The sequence below is a fragment of the Gymnoscopelus braueri genome, assembly GCF_963280865.1.
Source record: "Gymnoscopelus braueri genome assembly, chromosome: 16".
NCBI classification, from domain to species: Eukaryota; Metazoa; Chordata; class Actinopteri; order Myctophiformes; family Myctophidae; genus Gymnoscopelus; species Gymnoscopelus braueri.
The window spans coordinates 15,712,855-15,730,176 of record NC_137616.1 but is presented as its reverse complement, the minus strand read 5'-3'; the positions used below and the strand labels follow the sequence as shown (position 1 = coordinate 15,730,176).

Here is a 17,322-nt window from a genome sequence, read left to right as displayed (position 1 = left end):
TTCCCTTTTATTACCTAGTACTTTTCTTCCTTTCTTTTTTCTTTCTTTCTTATTTTCTGTAGGGACGGGGAGTTTTTGTTGTGACTTAGTTGGCTGTTAAACCAAAAATGTATACATAAAAAGTGACATTGGAGCAGATATGAGAGTATATATATGTATGTATATATATATATATATATATATATATATATATATATATATATATATAGGGGTATATGTATATATATATATATATATATATATATATATATATATATATATATATATATATATATATATATATATATATATATATATATTCCTTTTCATAGTCTCCAAAGAGATACAACAGTTATAAAACAGACAACTTTATGCCAAATGTTAACCACTTAAGCCCTATGTTATACTTCGTCATAGTACAGTGTCTTACAAAAGCAGTGAAAATAGCTGATCTACAAGTTCGTAGTTGTGATGTGATTGTGTTGACATCTTGTAGATCTGCTATCATCACTATTTTTGACTTTTTCTTCTTCTTTTTCTGCCGAGAATTACATGCCCAAAATACGGACCCCAGGTTGAAAGAGGTTCATTCTGTCTGTGGGTTTCATGAATATTTAACCAATGAAAAGTATTAACAAGTGCTTGTGACTAATAATCCTTTGGAACACAGGCTAGTTTTTACATTTCCTGAAAAGTAACTGTTTTGGACATACAGTACAAGGTTTCCACCTGACAGAGACAATATGTATCTTTGTTGGATATGGTATCCATACTGTAGCAATAAGCATAATCAGATACACCAGTAAAGTAGGTGGCTGCAAACATGGAGGAAGGGGGCTTATGGTGATGTATCTATACTTTTACATCTATGACAATTCTTCTTTGCTCTTGTTCCCATTCTGATATTTCCATATAACATGGTCTTCCTAGAATCAAAGGGACATTGCCTGAGCTGGTTATTATGACCAATGAGCAGTTTATTGTTTGTTTCATTTAGTGATTGTGAACTAGAAATTAAAGCTTGTTCTGTGAGTGCACTTGAAAGTCACTCAGAAAAAGAGCATCAGATAAATATAAATACAGTAAATGTTCATTTGATGTGGCAGAAAATTCACACTCAATATTTTTGCTTTGGACCCAAAATACACACAACTGATATTCTTAGTGGTCAGTTCTCTGTATTGAATGCAAAAAGGCTTTAAAAAGAGAGAAATTACTTTAGATTGTACACAATACAGAGGTAGCTTTAAGATTAATGCTACACGAACCCCGCTAATGGTCAATAACTGATGCTAAACACTAGCAGACTTTAATGACTCCAGGGATGTTCAACAGCTCACATAGTCCCCATTCTTATTTTTACCTGGCCTGTCCCTGCTCAAACATGTTCATAGTGACATAAACACTCAGCGGTGTCATCTTTCCTTGCTGTTCCATTGTCTGCAGAAGCTTGCATGCATCAGTAGTGCTCCAGACAGGAGGCTCCTCAACCGTTTGGCTTTGGTATGGGTTTGGAAGGCTGATCTCTGAAGGCAGGAGTACTGTTGTTGGCACTACAGAAGGATTACCTGGCTTCTCCACCTGTGAGCCTGCAGCAGGGAGCTTGGCTGGGCAGAGTTGAAGTAAAGTCTTCTCTACTGGCAGACTGTCATCTCGCTCACCAGCCTTGCTGCCACTGAGGTCAGATGTTGACTGCTCTGTCTGGTCATTGGCTGGCCCGGAGCTTGTAATGTCCCAGTTGCCCGTGTGCAGCAAGGTGGTGTAAATTGTGGCAGTGTCTTGCTCATGCTCACAAGGATAAATGCTATCACACATGGTCAGGCCTTCAGATGGATTGGTGAGTACAGGCATTATCTGTGGAAACACGCACATACACACAGACAGCTTCAACTTCAGACAGGTGGTAACCAATAATCTGTTTGTTTAAAAAAAGACTTGTCCAAAAGAAAAGCGGTCTCTCGGTGAAATATCTTCCACATTAAATGTAGAATTGTATAATGTGATTATTCAAAAGTTTATTGGCTCTAATGTCACCAAAATTGGTGACATTCTTGGCTACCACTACTATCAGTACTTGAATAAGCTATTAAAACAACAATAACAACAACAATAAAACAACAGATCTTACTATGTTTACTCCTCCAGCTAGTTTGTTCAGCCAAGTGAATGTGAGAGAGAAATCTTCACTTTTGTGTGCGTTTCTGTTTTACCTTCTGGTGATTCTGGGAAGCCCACAAGACTATAGAACTGAGACGCGGGTCAGGCACCTTCTTCCGTTTGCATTTCTTCCACCTACCAAAGAGAACATAAATAGCACGAAGCAGTTTAGCTTTGGTTTCATAGTAGTATGGTCAAACCTGGACCACAGAATAAGTGCTCTTTCACAGTGTGATTGCTGTTATTAGGTTTGACAGACTTGATTATACAGCAAAGCTCTTGATCCAATGTCATCTTAACTGATAAGCACTGGTCGCGACTTAGGCCCACTATGCATCGTCGTACGATGAATATCAAAAATAGCCAATCTACAAGCTCACATAATGTTGTGATATGTGTTGTGAGCTTGTAGATCGGCTATTGCTATTATTTCTGAAAATCGTTGAATATTTGAGAAAATCTTCACCTATAACTACATGCCCAAAATAGGGACGCTAGATTTAAAGTGGTTAATAGCCAGAGGCACAACTGATAGCATAGTTCACAAATTCATTGTAACCTACTGGACAATACAGCATACTGCAGGGAAGACAATGATGACCACAAAGATGGAGATGGACACGATCATGGACACGATGAGGTAAGGATCTAACAGAGGGAAGTAGATGACAGTGAAGTTAATTGAAACATGCATTAGTCCAATGGATGTCATCGTCCAGAAGATCTCTACGAAATGCATGTGACGTTAAAGGTTCTTTATGGTTATGTCTTGTGTACATATAGAGTAAAATGATTGTGCTCTGATGTTCTGTTGCTGTTGAATGAGGTTTCCCAACGTTTGTTATTCTGAGAAATTATAACACCAAACATTTGGGGAATAGCAGCTTCACTCTGGTTTGCAATGAGTAACTTGACTAACATTTGTGGTGAGTGGAACATTTGACTTTAATACACATTGTGGAGGAGATTAAATCATGTCACTCTCATTTGGCAATTGCCATTCAACTATCAATGTATTTCCAAGCTTTGGGGAGGCCAATATGTGAATATAAACAACCCCATCCTACGAGTTCAATCTGTTCTATCTCTTCAAAACCAGATTATATACCACATTAAAATCGGGAAAGCATCTGTGTCATTTTAGATTTTTGCGTTGGCTATTCAAAAATAGCAGATACAGTATACAAGCTCACAAGCTGACTTGTACATTTTTGAAAAATCTTAAAGGTATGAGAACTACTGATTTAGAAGGTATTTGTTGAATCGGCCTCAGATCTTAATGGGATAAATTAACTTGAATATTGTCTCTTCTGCCTTTCCCCCAAATCAGTTTGAGGTATTATTAGTAGTAACTGAAGGGATGACTCACCAACCCAATGTGTTTTAAAGTGCCTGTAACTGCTGCTGGTATTCCCGGTGAGAGACACAGCCGTGACGTGGACCCTGTACATCGTTTCAGGTTTCAGCTCTTGCAATAAGACCTCCCACTTGGTGGCATTGACAGTTACATCTGAGAAGAAAGGCATCACGCTGACTTCAATACAATGTGAAGAAGGCGATATCTTCAACTCATTCTACAGGCAGTTGTTATGATACTTCAAAGCATTAATCGGGACTACTCACTGAGCTCTATGTCGTTCTCTGCCTTGTAGAATACTATGTAGTTGACAACCACGCCACTGCATTGTTTCTGAGACTCGATGCTCCACTTGACGCGGGCACTTATGTCCTTTGGTTCAATGTTGTCGAAGATGGACACAGCCTCTGGAGCTAAGTTCATAAAGGGGTGAATATTAAACGGGTGGTGAATATTATATTTACATTTGTACACACGCCTAGCACTCACAATAGCAAATGATCTAACTAGAAAATCATACAAAAGTAATCAAAGAAGTTTTAATAATCAATTTGGGGGATCATTTGTCTATCGTCTTCCACATCATTTCTAAATTAAATGCTGATCTGTTTTGCTGTAAGACACCAGGCACCTGAATCAAATTCTCCATGTTTTGCTTACTTTTTTTCATTGATTTATTTTGTTCTATGCCCCGCATACAGTATATCTGTGTGTGTGTGTGTGTGTGTGTGTGTGTGTGTGTGTGTGTGTGTGTGTGTGTGTGTGTGTGTGTGTGTGTGTGTGTGTGTGTGTGTGTGTGTGTGTGTGTGTGTGTGTGTGTGTGTGTGATCACATTCTTCATACTGTACCTCCTTCCCTGGAGCAAATCTGAAGACCTGAAGCACCAAGTCCTGTCTCGTTATCGAAGAGCGGAGTCACTGTTATGTTGTACTGTGTAAAATCCTCAAGGTCTGTAAGACAAAAAACAATAAGCACAAATCAAGTGTTATGTGGACATGAGTTCTATGTGACTACTTAAGGTATACAGGGGGTACCGAAGTGGCGCAGGGGTAAAGTTCCTGCCCACCACAGTGGAAACACTCTCCCCACACCAACACTAGGGGTCGACAGTTTTCATAATTTTTAACAAAACATTGTGGTTGTTGTTTTTCTCCATAGAATGTTGTTTTTGTCTTATCATGATACAGTCGATCAAGAATGTATAATTCTTCCTTTATTAATTATCTACACATTCTACAGTATAACTGAACTGACTTAGAAAGGGTGCAGCAGTTATATCACAATCACATCAGACCTCATTCAATTGTGACATTTCCTTTCACAGAGTTGTTTTCACCAAGATGTCCATTAACTGCTGTTTATTACCACAGCCATTAAGACAATGGAAAAGATGATACAAACTGATCGGAGGGTTTAATAGTTGAGTCAACGTGGCTCACACAAGGTTGTGGATGACTCCACCTATCTATCCATTCATCCATCCATCCATCCATCCATCCATCCACCCATCGTTATAGTTATGTTTTCCAACAAACCATATAATGTGATGTTGGTATCTTTGCTCTCCGCCCAGAAGTATTTGGAACCATTATGGGTCCAGTGAATCATGTAGCCATTGACGGGACGTACAGGGGCCTCCCAGCTGACCAGAATATTACCGTCACAGGCTGTGGTCTGGAGATAGCTGACCCGAGGAAGACCTGACCCCACACACACACACACACACACACACACACACACACACACACACACACACACACACACACACACACACACACACACACACACACACACACACACACACACACACACACACACACACACACACACACACACACACACACACACATACATCACTCATTGCTATCATGTGTCATGGCAAACAATACATTGCACAAATGCTGAGTGTCAACTTCAAAAACTGTTTCTCACTTGCTCCAAAGGCTGGGACATAAATGGATTCTGTCCAAAGTAGGTTGGCATTATGCAAGACCATCAGTTTGATTATGTGTGCATCTTCTTTCATATCAACAGCACAAGTCACAGAGCCATGAACATTATCAACCGTGTAAGCTTTTATGACATTTAGGTTCATCTTGTCAGGAATTCCTTGAATGTGGTATTGAAATTGGCCTTTGCATGTTGGTGGAATCGCCTGTAAAACAAATTTGAACATTTTATTATCACAAAAAATTGCAAGAAGCAACAGCCATGTGAATAATTCACCATTTAAATTGAAAATGTTTCAAGGATACATTAAGGCTCCTTACCCTCCACATGACCCAAACTCTTCTCATTCTACTGATTTTCGGTTCACCTACTTTCCGCCACAGGTTGAACTTGAACTTGCTCTCTGTGAAGTATTAGCGTATATTCAGTAAATTATGATGAGGTCATCGTGCCTACCCTAAGGCCCAGAATGAGAAAGATTAACTACTCTAAAGCAATAAAACTGAAACTCCTGTTTTTATCCAATGAGAGAGTCGTGGCAAAGAAGCCCATGTTGCAACTCAAATTCCTGCTAAAGAGCTTCAGGAGTTGTGACATCAGACATGTCTTTCATGAGAATATTAAAGGTAGCACAGATTACCACCACATTTTAACCAATGGATGTTTTGGAGTCTTTCCGAACACTCTTTTTTTCTCTCTAAATATTTATCCCACGATTTTGTAACCCTATTTTTTACACCCAGTGCCAATTGTCTATGTAATCCTGGGCACTACCTTCCCTCTGCCAACCTAGGGAGGCCAGGGCCGAGCTCATGCCTCCTTCAATGCATGAGAGCCAACTGACCTTCTTATCACCTGACAGGGGAGAGTTTCCCTGGTTGGACGTAGCGCGTGGAAGGAACACGATATTCCAACCAGTTCCTTTCCCCTCCATCAGGCGCCCCGGCTGGCCAGGGGGAGGCAGTATAGTGACCAGGATTACTGCATGTTTTTGTGAGGGTACCTACCCTAGGAGACACGGGGAGAACATGCAAACTGCACACAGAAAGGCCCTTTCGCCAACCCCACCTAGGGTATGGGCACTGTTTCCGAACACTCTTTATAAGAATCTTGGCATACTGGTATGCTAACCAGAGCATACCAGTATGCCAAGATTCTTATAAAGAGTGTTCGGAAACTTGGCATACTGGTATGCTAACCAGAGCATGCAGGTTAGATGGGGAAGTGGTTTGACAGGTTGTATGATTGGTAACACCTTAGTGAACCATCTTATGTATGCGGACGATTTGGCTATACTTTCTCCTAGCAGTACTGGGTTTCAACAGCTGCTACATACACAGTAATATATGTTCTGAGTATGGAGCAGCATTTGATGTGAAATATAATGCCAAAAAGAGTGTTGTTATGATTTGCAGGACAAGAGGGGATAAGGATCTCTCCTTTCCATCTTTTTATCTGTCAGGTCAAGTGTTGTCTGTAAGTAGCAACGCTAAGTATCTGGGGAATTTTATAACAGACCAACTGACTGATGATGATGATCTGTGTAGGCAGCGCCGTATATTATATGCTCAAGCTAACAACAGGAGAACATTTTACTCATGTTCAATTGATGTGAACATAAACCTCTTCAGAGCATACTGTACTCTGCCCTGTAGGCTATACCGCCCCCCTGTGGGTTAAGTTCAGGAAGGCAAGCATCTATAAGCTTCAGGTTGCTTATAATGATTGCATGTGTATACTATTGAGAAAACCAAGGTGGTGCAGTGCAAGTGAGTTGTTCTGCACTGTGGGAGTCAACACTTTTCATGCCCTTGAGAAAATGTATGTACTGTACAAATGTATGTGTCTATAATTATGCTGCTGTCTAACCCTTGCCTCAGTGTTAGAAGATGTCGGTCTACTCTTTAGAAACACTGCTATGGCTGTCTCTGTGTTGTTGTAATAGATGTTTTTAATGGACCCCTGAGTCTGCAAAAATTAAGTTGATTGATTGATTGACTCTGTTTTCTCTGCAGGTTTTTGATTCAACTGCGGCATCATCTGTCCTCAACATGTGCTATACAAACATAATTCCCTTCACAGGCAAGGGCATTTGACAGTTTTTTTGTCCTTCACAGTGTTGTTCAACCCCCCCCCCCCCCCCCCCCACACACACACACACACACACACACACACACACACACACACACACACACACACACACACACACACACACACACACACACACACACACACACACACACACACATTGGCAACCCACACCACATAGTACATCACATGCCAGCACTGATGAGCAGCACTGTGGTACAGCACAGTGTCCTTACCATTCAACTCAGACAGAACTGTTCTCTCTTGGCTCCAGGTGCTCCAGGGGGCCTCAGCTAACGCACATCGTGCCGACACTGTGTAGTTAGTGCAGGATTCCACTTCCTCTGTGGTCACACGCACGCTCACGACCCCAGGTTTCAAAGAATGACTGAGGACACGCTAAGTGATGAAATGGGGGGCATCAGTGAGCCAACAAATGGTTCAGTCACTCACCACTAAGGGCTGACTCTAAACCACCATCCAGGCTTATAATAATGTCAAACAACAGTGGCCGGCTCAATTGGCTTGACATTTTTCAGGACAACTGCATTTATATCTTTGATGTCAGGGAAATGTGCTAAATGTCTTACCTTGGAGTTTTCTCCACCAAGAGGCTTAAAGTAGAATGAGAAACAGAACAGTTAATTAGGCTCCATTATGTATGACTCATAATGGAGTTGACATTAACCAACAAAACTCTTTCATATGTCAGTTCGTGAATAAATGTTCCATGGGGGTACAACATCTGTGCTGAACAGTAGGGATGCAGCAGTTAATCGAACTAATCAATTTAATTGATTATTTAGAAATATATATCGATTTGCTGAAATAGCGAACATAGCATCTACAAGCTCACAACATTAAGCGATGTGAGCTTGTAGAGCTTGTCGATCTTTTTTCCTTTAATATATTCGGTGAAAATAGCCGATCTAAAAGCTCACAATGCAATGTTCGCATTGTGAGCTTGTAGATTGTCTATTTTCACTAAATGTTCACCGCAGAATAACACATTTACTTTTTTTCAAAGAACACGTTTCAAGATAATTTGATTAATTGAAAACAAAATTGACAGAATAATCCCTTTGAAAATAAATGATAGTTGCGGTCAGCCCTACTGAACAGTAAAGAGGTGCCCAGTGAGAGACATACCTCGCCATATTTGACTTGACAAATGATCTGCTGATCATGGAGTGGTTGGTCCCATTCTACCAGCAGATGGTTGGAAAGTGCCTTTACATGTATCGTTGGAGGACGCAGTTGCCCTGAAGAAATGTGAAGATGAAAGCACATGATCACAGATGTATAGAGCGTTAATCAAAAACAGAAAATAAAGCTGGATATTTGTTCTACAGAGGTGACATAACTTACATATATGATAGGGATTAAATTCATAAGGTGCTGAGTCAATCTCCCAAGCCTTGGTCTTAGCTCTCACAATGACAGAGCTATTCTCATTATGGTCAGGTGTTTCTGGGAGTGAGCAGGACGTTTTGCTGCAGCTTCCAACAACTTTCGGCACTTGCGATGAAGCACTAATAGGGAAAAATAGTTTTAATTCAGAATAGAAAGCGTGTCCACAGTCCACCATTAACTGCTGCAAAAATTAAAACAAACAAAAAAACTAAGCTCACCCTTTTATATGCATTGAATAGGCTATTTCTAATGAAGAATTCATTTTGTGTTCCCAGTTACACGTGAACAGGTCTGGCAGACTCCATGCGTTGGGGCTGTATTGTAAGATGCATGAAACGTTGTTGGGTTTAGCTGTTAATGAAAAATGGGACATAGATCATTATCAATCTTAACCGCACACTTCTGTTGCCATATGAATAAAACAGGGCCCAAATAGTTATAAAACAGGGCCCAAATAGTTGTCTTACTGTATGATTGTATCCTCATTCCTCCTAGCACCCGCTTAGTGACAGAATTATGACATTGTATTATAGCACTGTGGTGGGTGAACTTCTTAAGAAACAGCACCGCATATGAAGAGTCGATGGTCGCTGAGAGGTTGACTTCTTCTTTTTTGCTGTTAATTGTCCAGTAGCTTCTGCCAGGTCTGCAGGAGCTCTGGCATGTTACTGTGATATTAGAACCCAGCTCAACATATTCATGTCTGGGTTGTACAGTGCATGACTCTTCTGGTTGACCTAATAGAAACAATAGTATTAAAAGAAAAATAATAATAATAATAATAATAATAATAATAATAAATAAATTAAAAAAAACTAAAAACAGGCTACATCTAGATGCATTAAAATGCTCTCAATTGTAGCCTAGCTATTAAAGATGACCCAATTTGATAAGAATTATATTGGCTACTAATTTAGTAGCCAAAGCCACAGAGAAGTGTTTAGGATTAAATCTTCAGTAGGCTACTAAAGCTTTAATCCAAATAGACTTCAAATACTCACAGTGAAACCAACATGGTAATGATACTGAAACTGATATCAAAATAGTATACAAGTTTCTATTTAGCCACAATGAAAATATTTTTGCCCATATGATTTCCTGTACTGTACATATGAAGTACTGTACTTAGGCTACTGTAAGTAAAAGTTTGAGGTATTTTTACTTCTAGTTTATCAAATTTTCAGTATTTTTACTTATACTACTATTACAAAACATTATTACAAAGCCTACTTCAGCTATTTGAAAAAAAGCAGATCTAAAAGCTCACAATTTATACATTTCAAACATTTGAAAACTTGTGAAATGGGACATTCTGCATAATAAGTACTTTCTGCTTTTGGTACATTTAGTACATTTTGATACCAATACTTTTGTACTTTACTCAAGTATTTTTTTTTATTCCAGACTTTTACTTGTACAGAGTATTTATTCTACATTGTAGTATTGATACTTTTTACTTAAGTAATACATGTGAGTACTCTTTCCACTACTGGTATAGCAATCCTCTTACCTTAGAGGAGAAGTGATGGTGAACTTTACTTAAGTAAAAAATTGGAATACTATTCCCACCACTGATTACATTACCTGTACAGATAGCTGGGGCCACGACGGCGAGGACATACAGGACTGGAAACCAACGCATTATTTTATCCTACAATCAGAACACAGCGTAGGCCTAGTACTGATTTCAAACATTATGAAGACATCCGCAGGGCATTGTCCCATAGGCGATCGAGTAGTCTAATACAGCCAGCAATGATCAGCGCTGCTTTACTGTTAATTGTTTTAAATCCAAGAGTTACTACAACATATTCTTTCCTGCATGCCTCCATTAAGACCAATACAGGAACTGAGGCTGTGAGGCACGCGATGGAACAATCGGGGATGTTGATGCAACTGGTGTAAGACTTGAGAGGAAGTTAGGTAATAATGAGGGACAACCAATAAAACTGTTCTTTGAGTTGTCTGTTTGTGGCAGTTTAGAGCAGAGGTCTTCAACAGGGGGTCCGCGGAGGTAGCTACTGCAGGGGGTCCGTGAAATTGTTGTTTGATTAAACAATATTTTTGTTTGAAGTTTTTTTTCTTTTTTTCCCCCAAAATGTCAAATTGTGTTTAAACATAATAACGTGAATCCATAGCAAACAGATAAATGGAGGCACAATGCACAATAACATGGTATGTTTATACATATTTTGTAGAGAATTTTTATTTTGCACACCTACTGGGGCAGGTGCGTAGGAGCAGGCAATATAAAACACAATTTTATACATAAATATACAATATATGTGGTAGCCCCCCCCTAGCCTACGAGGTAGGGGGTCCCTGCTCCATCTCAGTTTGGGGGTCCCTGGCCTGAAAAGGTTGAAGACCCCTGGTTTAGAGCAATATTATGACAGGCTACAGATAAATATGAGCATTTATTAAATTAGCAGCTAGAAAGACTCAAGCAGCCTAACAGTGATGGAAGGAGTAGCATACTCACATTTTGTCAAAGTATCAATACCCTATTGTAGAAATAGTCTGTTACAAGTAGAAGTCCCACTTCACAAGGACTTCACAAATCCTTTGAAAATATCAGATCTACAAGCTCACAATGCATTGCAAAGCATGCATTGTGAGCTTCTAGATCTGCTATTTTCAAATTGCCAATCGGTCGGAAGTGGTTTTGTAATAATAATCAAAATCTACAAAGTAACTAGTAACTCATGTTTTCAAATAATTGTTGTGGAGTAAAAGTGCAATATTTGCCTTTGAGATGTACTGGAGTATAAGTAAAACTATTGAAAATTGGAAGTACTCCAGCAAAGTATAACTACTACTGTAAGTAAGTACATTTACTCAAGTAGCCTACCTACAATAGCCTACTAGTAAATAGTTACTTTACACCACTGCCTATTATGTAAACACCATTACAGTACAGTAATAGAGGAATCCCACTCTTAATTCACCTAGACACCTTTCGATGCATCTATTCATTGAATATGGGTTTTAAATGCATAAAAGTGCAACCTGTAGCCTACATTAGTTATGTTGTCTCGGTTCTATTTTGTCTGAAAGCAAAGCTTTATGGTCCAAATGTTATGTTGTCTGACCGGCTCAGGTAATAGCTTTTGTAATTGTTTATTTTTCAATGGAGGAAAAATAGCATTAGACTTTTCCAAGAATATAAACATGTGGAAACTATATTTTATGAATGGAATGGATGTAATGCAAATCTGTCAGCGTGTTGCTTTGCCTTACTGTTTTAATGTAGGCCTATAGCCTACATTTCCACTGTTTATCTCCATGCTTGAGACTGAGAGACAACTGTCTATCAAGCATCATGCAATTCATGTTTATGTTTGAATATTTATGTTATCACAAGGGAATGCAATTTGAGAAACCTTCCATTTGCACATCTATGATGTGAGAATGATACACAATTTTGCTGTCACTCATGCAAAGCGTGTGTGTGTTTGTATGCTTGTGCTTGCACAATGCACATATGTCCTGATGTTTGTTGGCGGGTTCGTGGATATGATCCGTAATAATGGTCATTTATGGATAGCTTATAGTTGCATGCTTGCATCATGCAACTATAAGCTGTTATACTATAAGCAGCTATATGCGGTGACAATTTAAGGACTTTTAAGACCTTTTTAATACCTAAAAAAAAAATGTTATGAAAAAAGACCATTACCGCATCAAAGGTAATTAACAAACTATACTATAAAAACTGGTCAAACGTTGGCCAAATTGTCAAATAATATGAGAAAGAGGCAAAAAGTTCCCAGTTCAAATATGATTATTTTTGGGGGTCACGGCTAACCTGACTCTGCCAGATGGAAGAAGCTTGCGTCACATTTGTTTCCGCCCCCATCTGGCGGAGTCAGGTTAGGTCACGGCGTCACGGCCTGAAAACATTGAACCACTGGGCTATCTCAGCCAAGCTATGGAAAAAGTGTCTGTTTTTTCAAGACCTCTGCTGTGCCGCCTTGTGGCAGCCAATGTCACCGCCTCTGGCTAAACAACAGGGGATCTCTTTCTTCACACACCTACCCCCCTCCCCCTCCATGTACAAGTGTTCCTCCAAAGGGAATACCCAAGTTGAAATAGTGGGGAATTCTGAAAAATGTATTACATTTTCAGATAAATGTTGATAATTAGATAATTGATTCCCACCCTATGAAGGCATACTAAGGTGGAAATGAATGGAAGAAGCCACTACACCACTGAGATGTTCCAAATAAATAAATAGAATAAAATAAAGTAAATAAATATACAAAAAACAAACAAACAAACAAGCAAACTAATGAAAAAATATTTAAATAAACAAACAAACAAACAAACAAACAAACAAACAAACAAACAAACACAACCAAACAAACAAACAAACAAACAAACAAATAAAAACTGCTTTTACTACAGAAGTGGCAGAAGGAATGGGAGGGGGAAGAAAGAGGAAGATTTTATTATAATGTACAAAATAGTGTTAGGGGAGGGAACATCACTCTGGGGAACAACAAAAGGGAACCTTATTTTTATTTTTATTTATTACTTGTTGTTGCACTATGATGTGGTTTGCACTGTCTTGTCCTGTCTTGCACCAGTCCTGTTGTAAACTGCGCTCCACTGCATCAAACCAAATTCCTAACATGTCTACATGTCATGGCAATAAAGTCTTCTGATTCTGATTCTGATTCTGAAAAGAACAGGTGATAATGAAAAGGTTGAGGTTTGGACACTGTGGCCTAGCAGGGGGACTGGCTTGCATTGGGAAACATGGAAATGGACTGTGTGAATGTGGGACAGAAGAAACTGTGCAGCATGTGTTTATGGAATGTGCCAAATACACAATGGAGAGAGGAGTCAGGAGACAGGAGTGTGCTGTTCACTGCAGTACTTGATGCAGGGCTGTCTTGCAACTCACTGAGGATTATACTTAAACCGGAGGAACAGCAAAGTGCAGTGGTGAAAGCTGTTATGGAATTTCTAATGGACACAGGCATGCCATTCACCATAAGGTGTAAGGCCACGGTATAAAATGTGCAGTACCTAACACACACAGTGTGAGGCAGCAACACGCCGACGGGCGTCTAGAGACTGCCGGAAAGCCAAAAGAAGAAGAAGAAGAACACTGTGGTTGTAGTTTCACAACGTTCCATGATACATAACTGTTATCACTTGTGACCTTTATGTTATGTATACCTTGCTGCTCTGATATTCAGAACCTGCTCAAATGTCCACAGCGGTCATCATCGCCGCTGTCGTCGGCGGTGGAGTGTTATACATCATGCGTCGCTTGTTCCCCAGTGCAAAAAAGGCGGCCAAGCTCCTCCGGTATCCGGCCGACATGATGCGGGGGAAGACCGTGATCGTGACCGGGGCGAACTGCGGCATAGGGAAGGCCCTGGCGGGGGAGCTGCTCGGCCTCCAGGCCCGGGTGATCATGGCCTGCCGGGACCGGCCGAGCGCCGAGGACGCAGCCCGGGATCTGAAGCAGCGAGCCGGACAGCAGGGTGAGGTGGTCATCAAGCACCTGGACCTGGCCTCCCTGAGCTCAGTCCGGAGCTTCTGTCAGGAAATCATCCAGGTAAGTCATTTGACTCGTAATAATAACTGTCTATCTATCTATCTATCTATCTATCTATCTATCTATCTATCTATCTAGATAATATTACATTATAATGTATATTTGGTTACATTAATGTAACCAAATGGACCAAGCACAGTTACAAAGGATAAATGAGCACTGTGGATTTTACTCTAGGCTAGTAGGTTAACTTTCATGCAATTTAGATAAGGAACATTGCCATCAGCAGAGATGAGGAGGACTGCTAATTGTATTGGAAACAGTAGTATACTGTATGACCGCTATCATGAAAGTAATGTTGATCATAGCTAATTGTTGACAAGTCTTCTCTTACACCATTTCCTCTAAATGTTGCCCAAAAATGTGTGGCTTTTTATTCTGATCTACATTTACTATGTTCACACACAGTTGCCAGTGTTTTGAGAATGGCTGATATCTAGTTTATTCTAGTCTTTGTCAAAAGCAGCATAACAGACCATTGTGTCACCTCACCCGATGACCTGTGTGCTGTGGGACCTGTCCATGGTGCTGAAATACGGGACCCATGAAGTCCTATCTACTAAATGTACAGATTATTCTTGTATAGCAGCCATTTTGGCACTAGTCAATAATTACTAAACACTGTTATAAAATCCTTAACTCCACATAAGCCCTATTTTATACTTTGTCGTATGATGGTGTCACACAGTGAAAATAGCCAATCTGCAAGCTCACTACACCTTGTGATGCTCTGAGTTTTGAGCTGTTAAAATATGTTGTTTACAGTATGTCTTGTTTTACTAAAAACAGTAACTCTATATTACATAATTCAATGTATAACACTGTAGCATGAAGTCATGAAAGCATTCACAAGCCTGTTGGATACATTTGAATGAAATGCTGAGTTTAACCCTTTAAAACTGGGAAAGCACCTGTGTCATTTTTTTTTTTAGCATTAGCTATAAAAAAAAGCAGATATACAAGCTCACAGCGCGTCACTTCGTGCCACACTGCAAGCTTGTACATCTGCTATTTTTGAACATTTTTGAAAAATCTTGAAAGAACTACTGGTTTAGAAGGCATTTGTAGAATCGGCCTCAGGTCTTAATGGGTTAAAAGTGTATTAATGCCTCTTTGTGGGCCCATCAGGAGGAATCGAAGATCGACGTGCTCATCAACAACGCAGGCCTCTACCAGTGTCCTTACTCCAAGACGGAGGACGGCTTTGAGATGCAGCTGGGCGTCAATCACCTGGGCCACTTCCTCCTCACCCACCTCCTGTTGGACCTCCTGAAGAGCTCCGCCCCCAGCCGCATCGTGGTTGTCTCCTCTAAGCTGTACAAGTACGGACACATCAACTTCGAGGACCTGAACAGCGAAACCAACTACAACAAGGCCTTCTGCTACAGTCAGAGCAAGCTAGCCAACCTGCTGTTCACCCAGGAACTGGCACACCGCCTGGAGGGCTCGCAGGTCACGGTCAACGCTCTCACCCCGGGCATCGTGAGGACCAGGCTGGGCAGGCATGTTCACATCCCTCTGCTGGCCAGGCCCTTGTTTTATTTAGCCTCCCATGCCTTCTTCAAGAGCCCACTGGAGGGGGCCCAGACTCCTCTGTACCTGGCCTGCTCCCCGGAGGTGGAGGGGGTGTCGGGGAAGTGCTTTGCTAACTGCGAGGAGGAGGAGTTGATGGCCAAAGCCACTGATGGACAGTCAGCCAAGAGACTGTGGGACTTGAGCGAGGGAATGGTGGGGCTCAGGACGGGAAATGAGCAGACCGACTGTTGATCAGATTGTTTTTGACCGAATACCTCAATATCGATATTGCAGCTAGAATAGCAGATCTATAAGATCACGATGTGACCTGCTATTTGACAATGTTTGAAAATATAAAACAGAGCTTAAGTGATCAAACCAGGAAAAGACTTATGCCATATCACGATAGTACAATATCCAAAATCACAGATGATATCCAGTCTAATTTCATGATGTGGCAATATATATAATATTGATATATATTCAGCCCTAGGCTGAAGCATCATAAACTGATGCTGAATTGTAAAGTGTTGAATTGAAAAGTGTCCTTTTGGAATAATATGCATTTTGGACACATATTCCTACCAGCTCCAGGGATACTGTTCCACAGCTAACTCTGTATTTATTAGTGTGGTTGCCCGAATGGGCAACCAGACTATTGTTTTACAGAAACTTTCTTTCTAGATAAACAATTTTTTCAACCGCATCTCCTCCCACAGTTTATTTTTCCCAATTTAGTGCCATATGTCAAAATGACCGGCCTCACCGGGAATCGTCTGCTTGTATTTTGTTAAGAGATTGGTTGCATAGTTTTATTGATATTGATTTATTAGTGCATTAAATGTCCCCATCCACTTTAATGGAAAAGTGAAAAAACTCAAATTCAAGTATTTTTTTCTCAGAAACCGTAAGAGCTAGAGTTACCAGATTTGGAGGGGAGGTTTATAATTTAGTCCGAAATTATTTAAATAAATAATCACACCATTCGGCCTCATGGTGGCGCTATAACAGCCCACTTTACGTTTTTGGCCTATAACTTTTGAACCGTAGGTCCTAGAATAAAAATCTTTTTTCCCCTAGATTCCTTGGGTCATGACGCAACTCCCCATATAGGCCACGCCCATTTGCGTCTGGATAGATTTTCCGCCATTTTGAATTTTCTTCAAAACACTTTTAGCTCCTCCTCCCACATATTTTCTCCAAATTTCACAAAAATCGGTACACATGATCTCTGGACCCATGCGATAATCTGGAGTGAAACAGAATTTTGATAGTCCATACCGTTCGTCCG

At 40.2% G+C, this 17,322-nt stretch overlaps 2 protein-coding genes across 3 annotated transcripts; one reads left to right on the top strand and one right to left on the bottom strand.

Annotated features, from left to right (window-relative positions):
- Nucleotides 1–304: 304 nt before the first annotated feature.
- On the bottom strand, nt 305–10,776 carry LOC308103107 (interleukin-31 receptor subunit alpha-like). 2 transcript variants are annotated; one of them, XR_013934698.1, is made up of 17 exons: nt 10,529–10,776; nt 9,412–9,681; nt 9,163–9,295; nt 8,900–9,063; nt 8,681–8,793; nt 8,122–8,145; nt 7,768–7,930; nt 5,764–5,846; nt 5,426–5,648; nt 5,029–5,193; nt 4,342–4,443; nt 3,760–3,906; nt 3,506–3,646; nt 2,700–2,784; nt 2,190–2,271; nt 1,128–1,833; nt 305–1,095 (listed from the first exon to the last, which is right to left on the bottom strand). XR_013934698.1 is itself a non-coding variant. In XM_080452959.1 (16 exons), exons 1-16 carry the CDS (start codon nt 10,584–10,586, stop codon nt 1,339–1,341), a joined length of 2,448 nt encoding a protein of 815 aa, XP_080309085.1. In that variant the 5' UTR covers nt 10,587–10,776; the 3' UTR covers nt 305–1,338. The 2 variants fall into 2 exon arrangements, 1 of the variants encoding a protein (XP_080309085.1); XM_080452959.1 differs by having other exon boundaries at nt 305–1,833.
- A 3,284-nt stretch (nt 10,777–14,060) lies between these two features.
- LOC308102765 (retinol dehydrogenase 14-like) lies at nt 14,061–16,776 on the top strand. Its single transcript, XM_080452625.1, has 2 exons — nt 14,061–14,516; nt 15,645–16,776. Exons 1-2 carry the CDS (start codon nt 14,163–14,165, stop codon nt 16,281–16,283), a joined length of 993 nt encoding a protein of 330 aa, XP_080308751.1. The 5' UTR covers nt 14,061–14,162; the 3' UTR covers nt 16,284–16,776.
- Nucleotides 16,777–17,322: the final 546 nt, after the last annotated feature.

Bases quoted from the DNA above. Each gene is read 5' to 3' on its own strand.
- LOC308102765 (XM_080452625.1), top strand. From the start codon at position 14,163: ATGTCCACAGCGGTCATCATCGCCGCTGTCGTCGGCGGTGGAGTGTTA. The intron at 14,517-15,644 runs GTAAGTCATTTG...TGGGCCCATCAG, and splicing joins TCTGTCAGGAAATCATCCAG to GAGGAATCGAAGATCGACGT.
- LOC308103107 (XM_080452959.1), bottom strand. From the start codon at position 10,586: ATGCGTTGGTTTCCAGTCCTGTATGTCCTCGCCGTCGTGGCCCCAGCT. The intron at 3,907-4,341 runs GTACAGTATGAA...TTATGAACTTAG, and splicing joins GATTTGCTCCAGGGAAGGAG to CTCCAGAGGCTGTGTCCATC. The intron at 1,834-2,189 runs GTAAAACAGAAA...GTGTTTCCACAG, and splicing joins CTTCCCAGAATCACCAGAAG to ATAATGCCTGTACTCACCAA.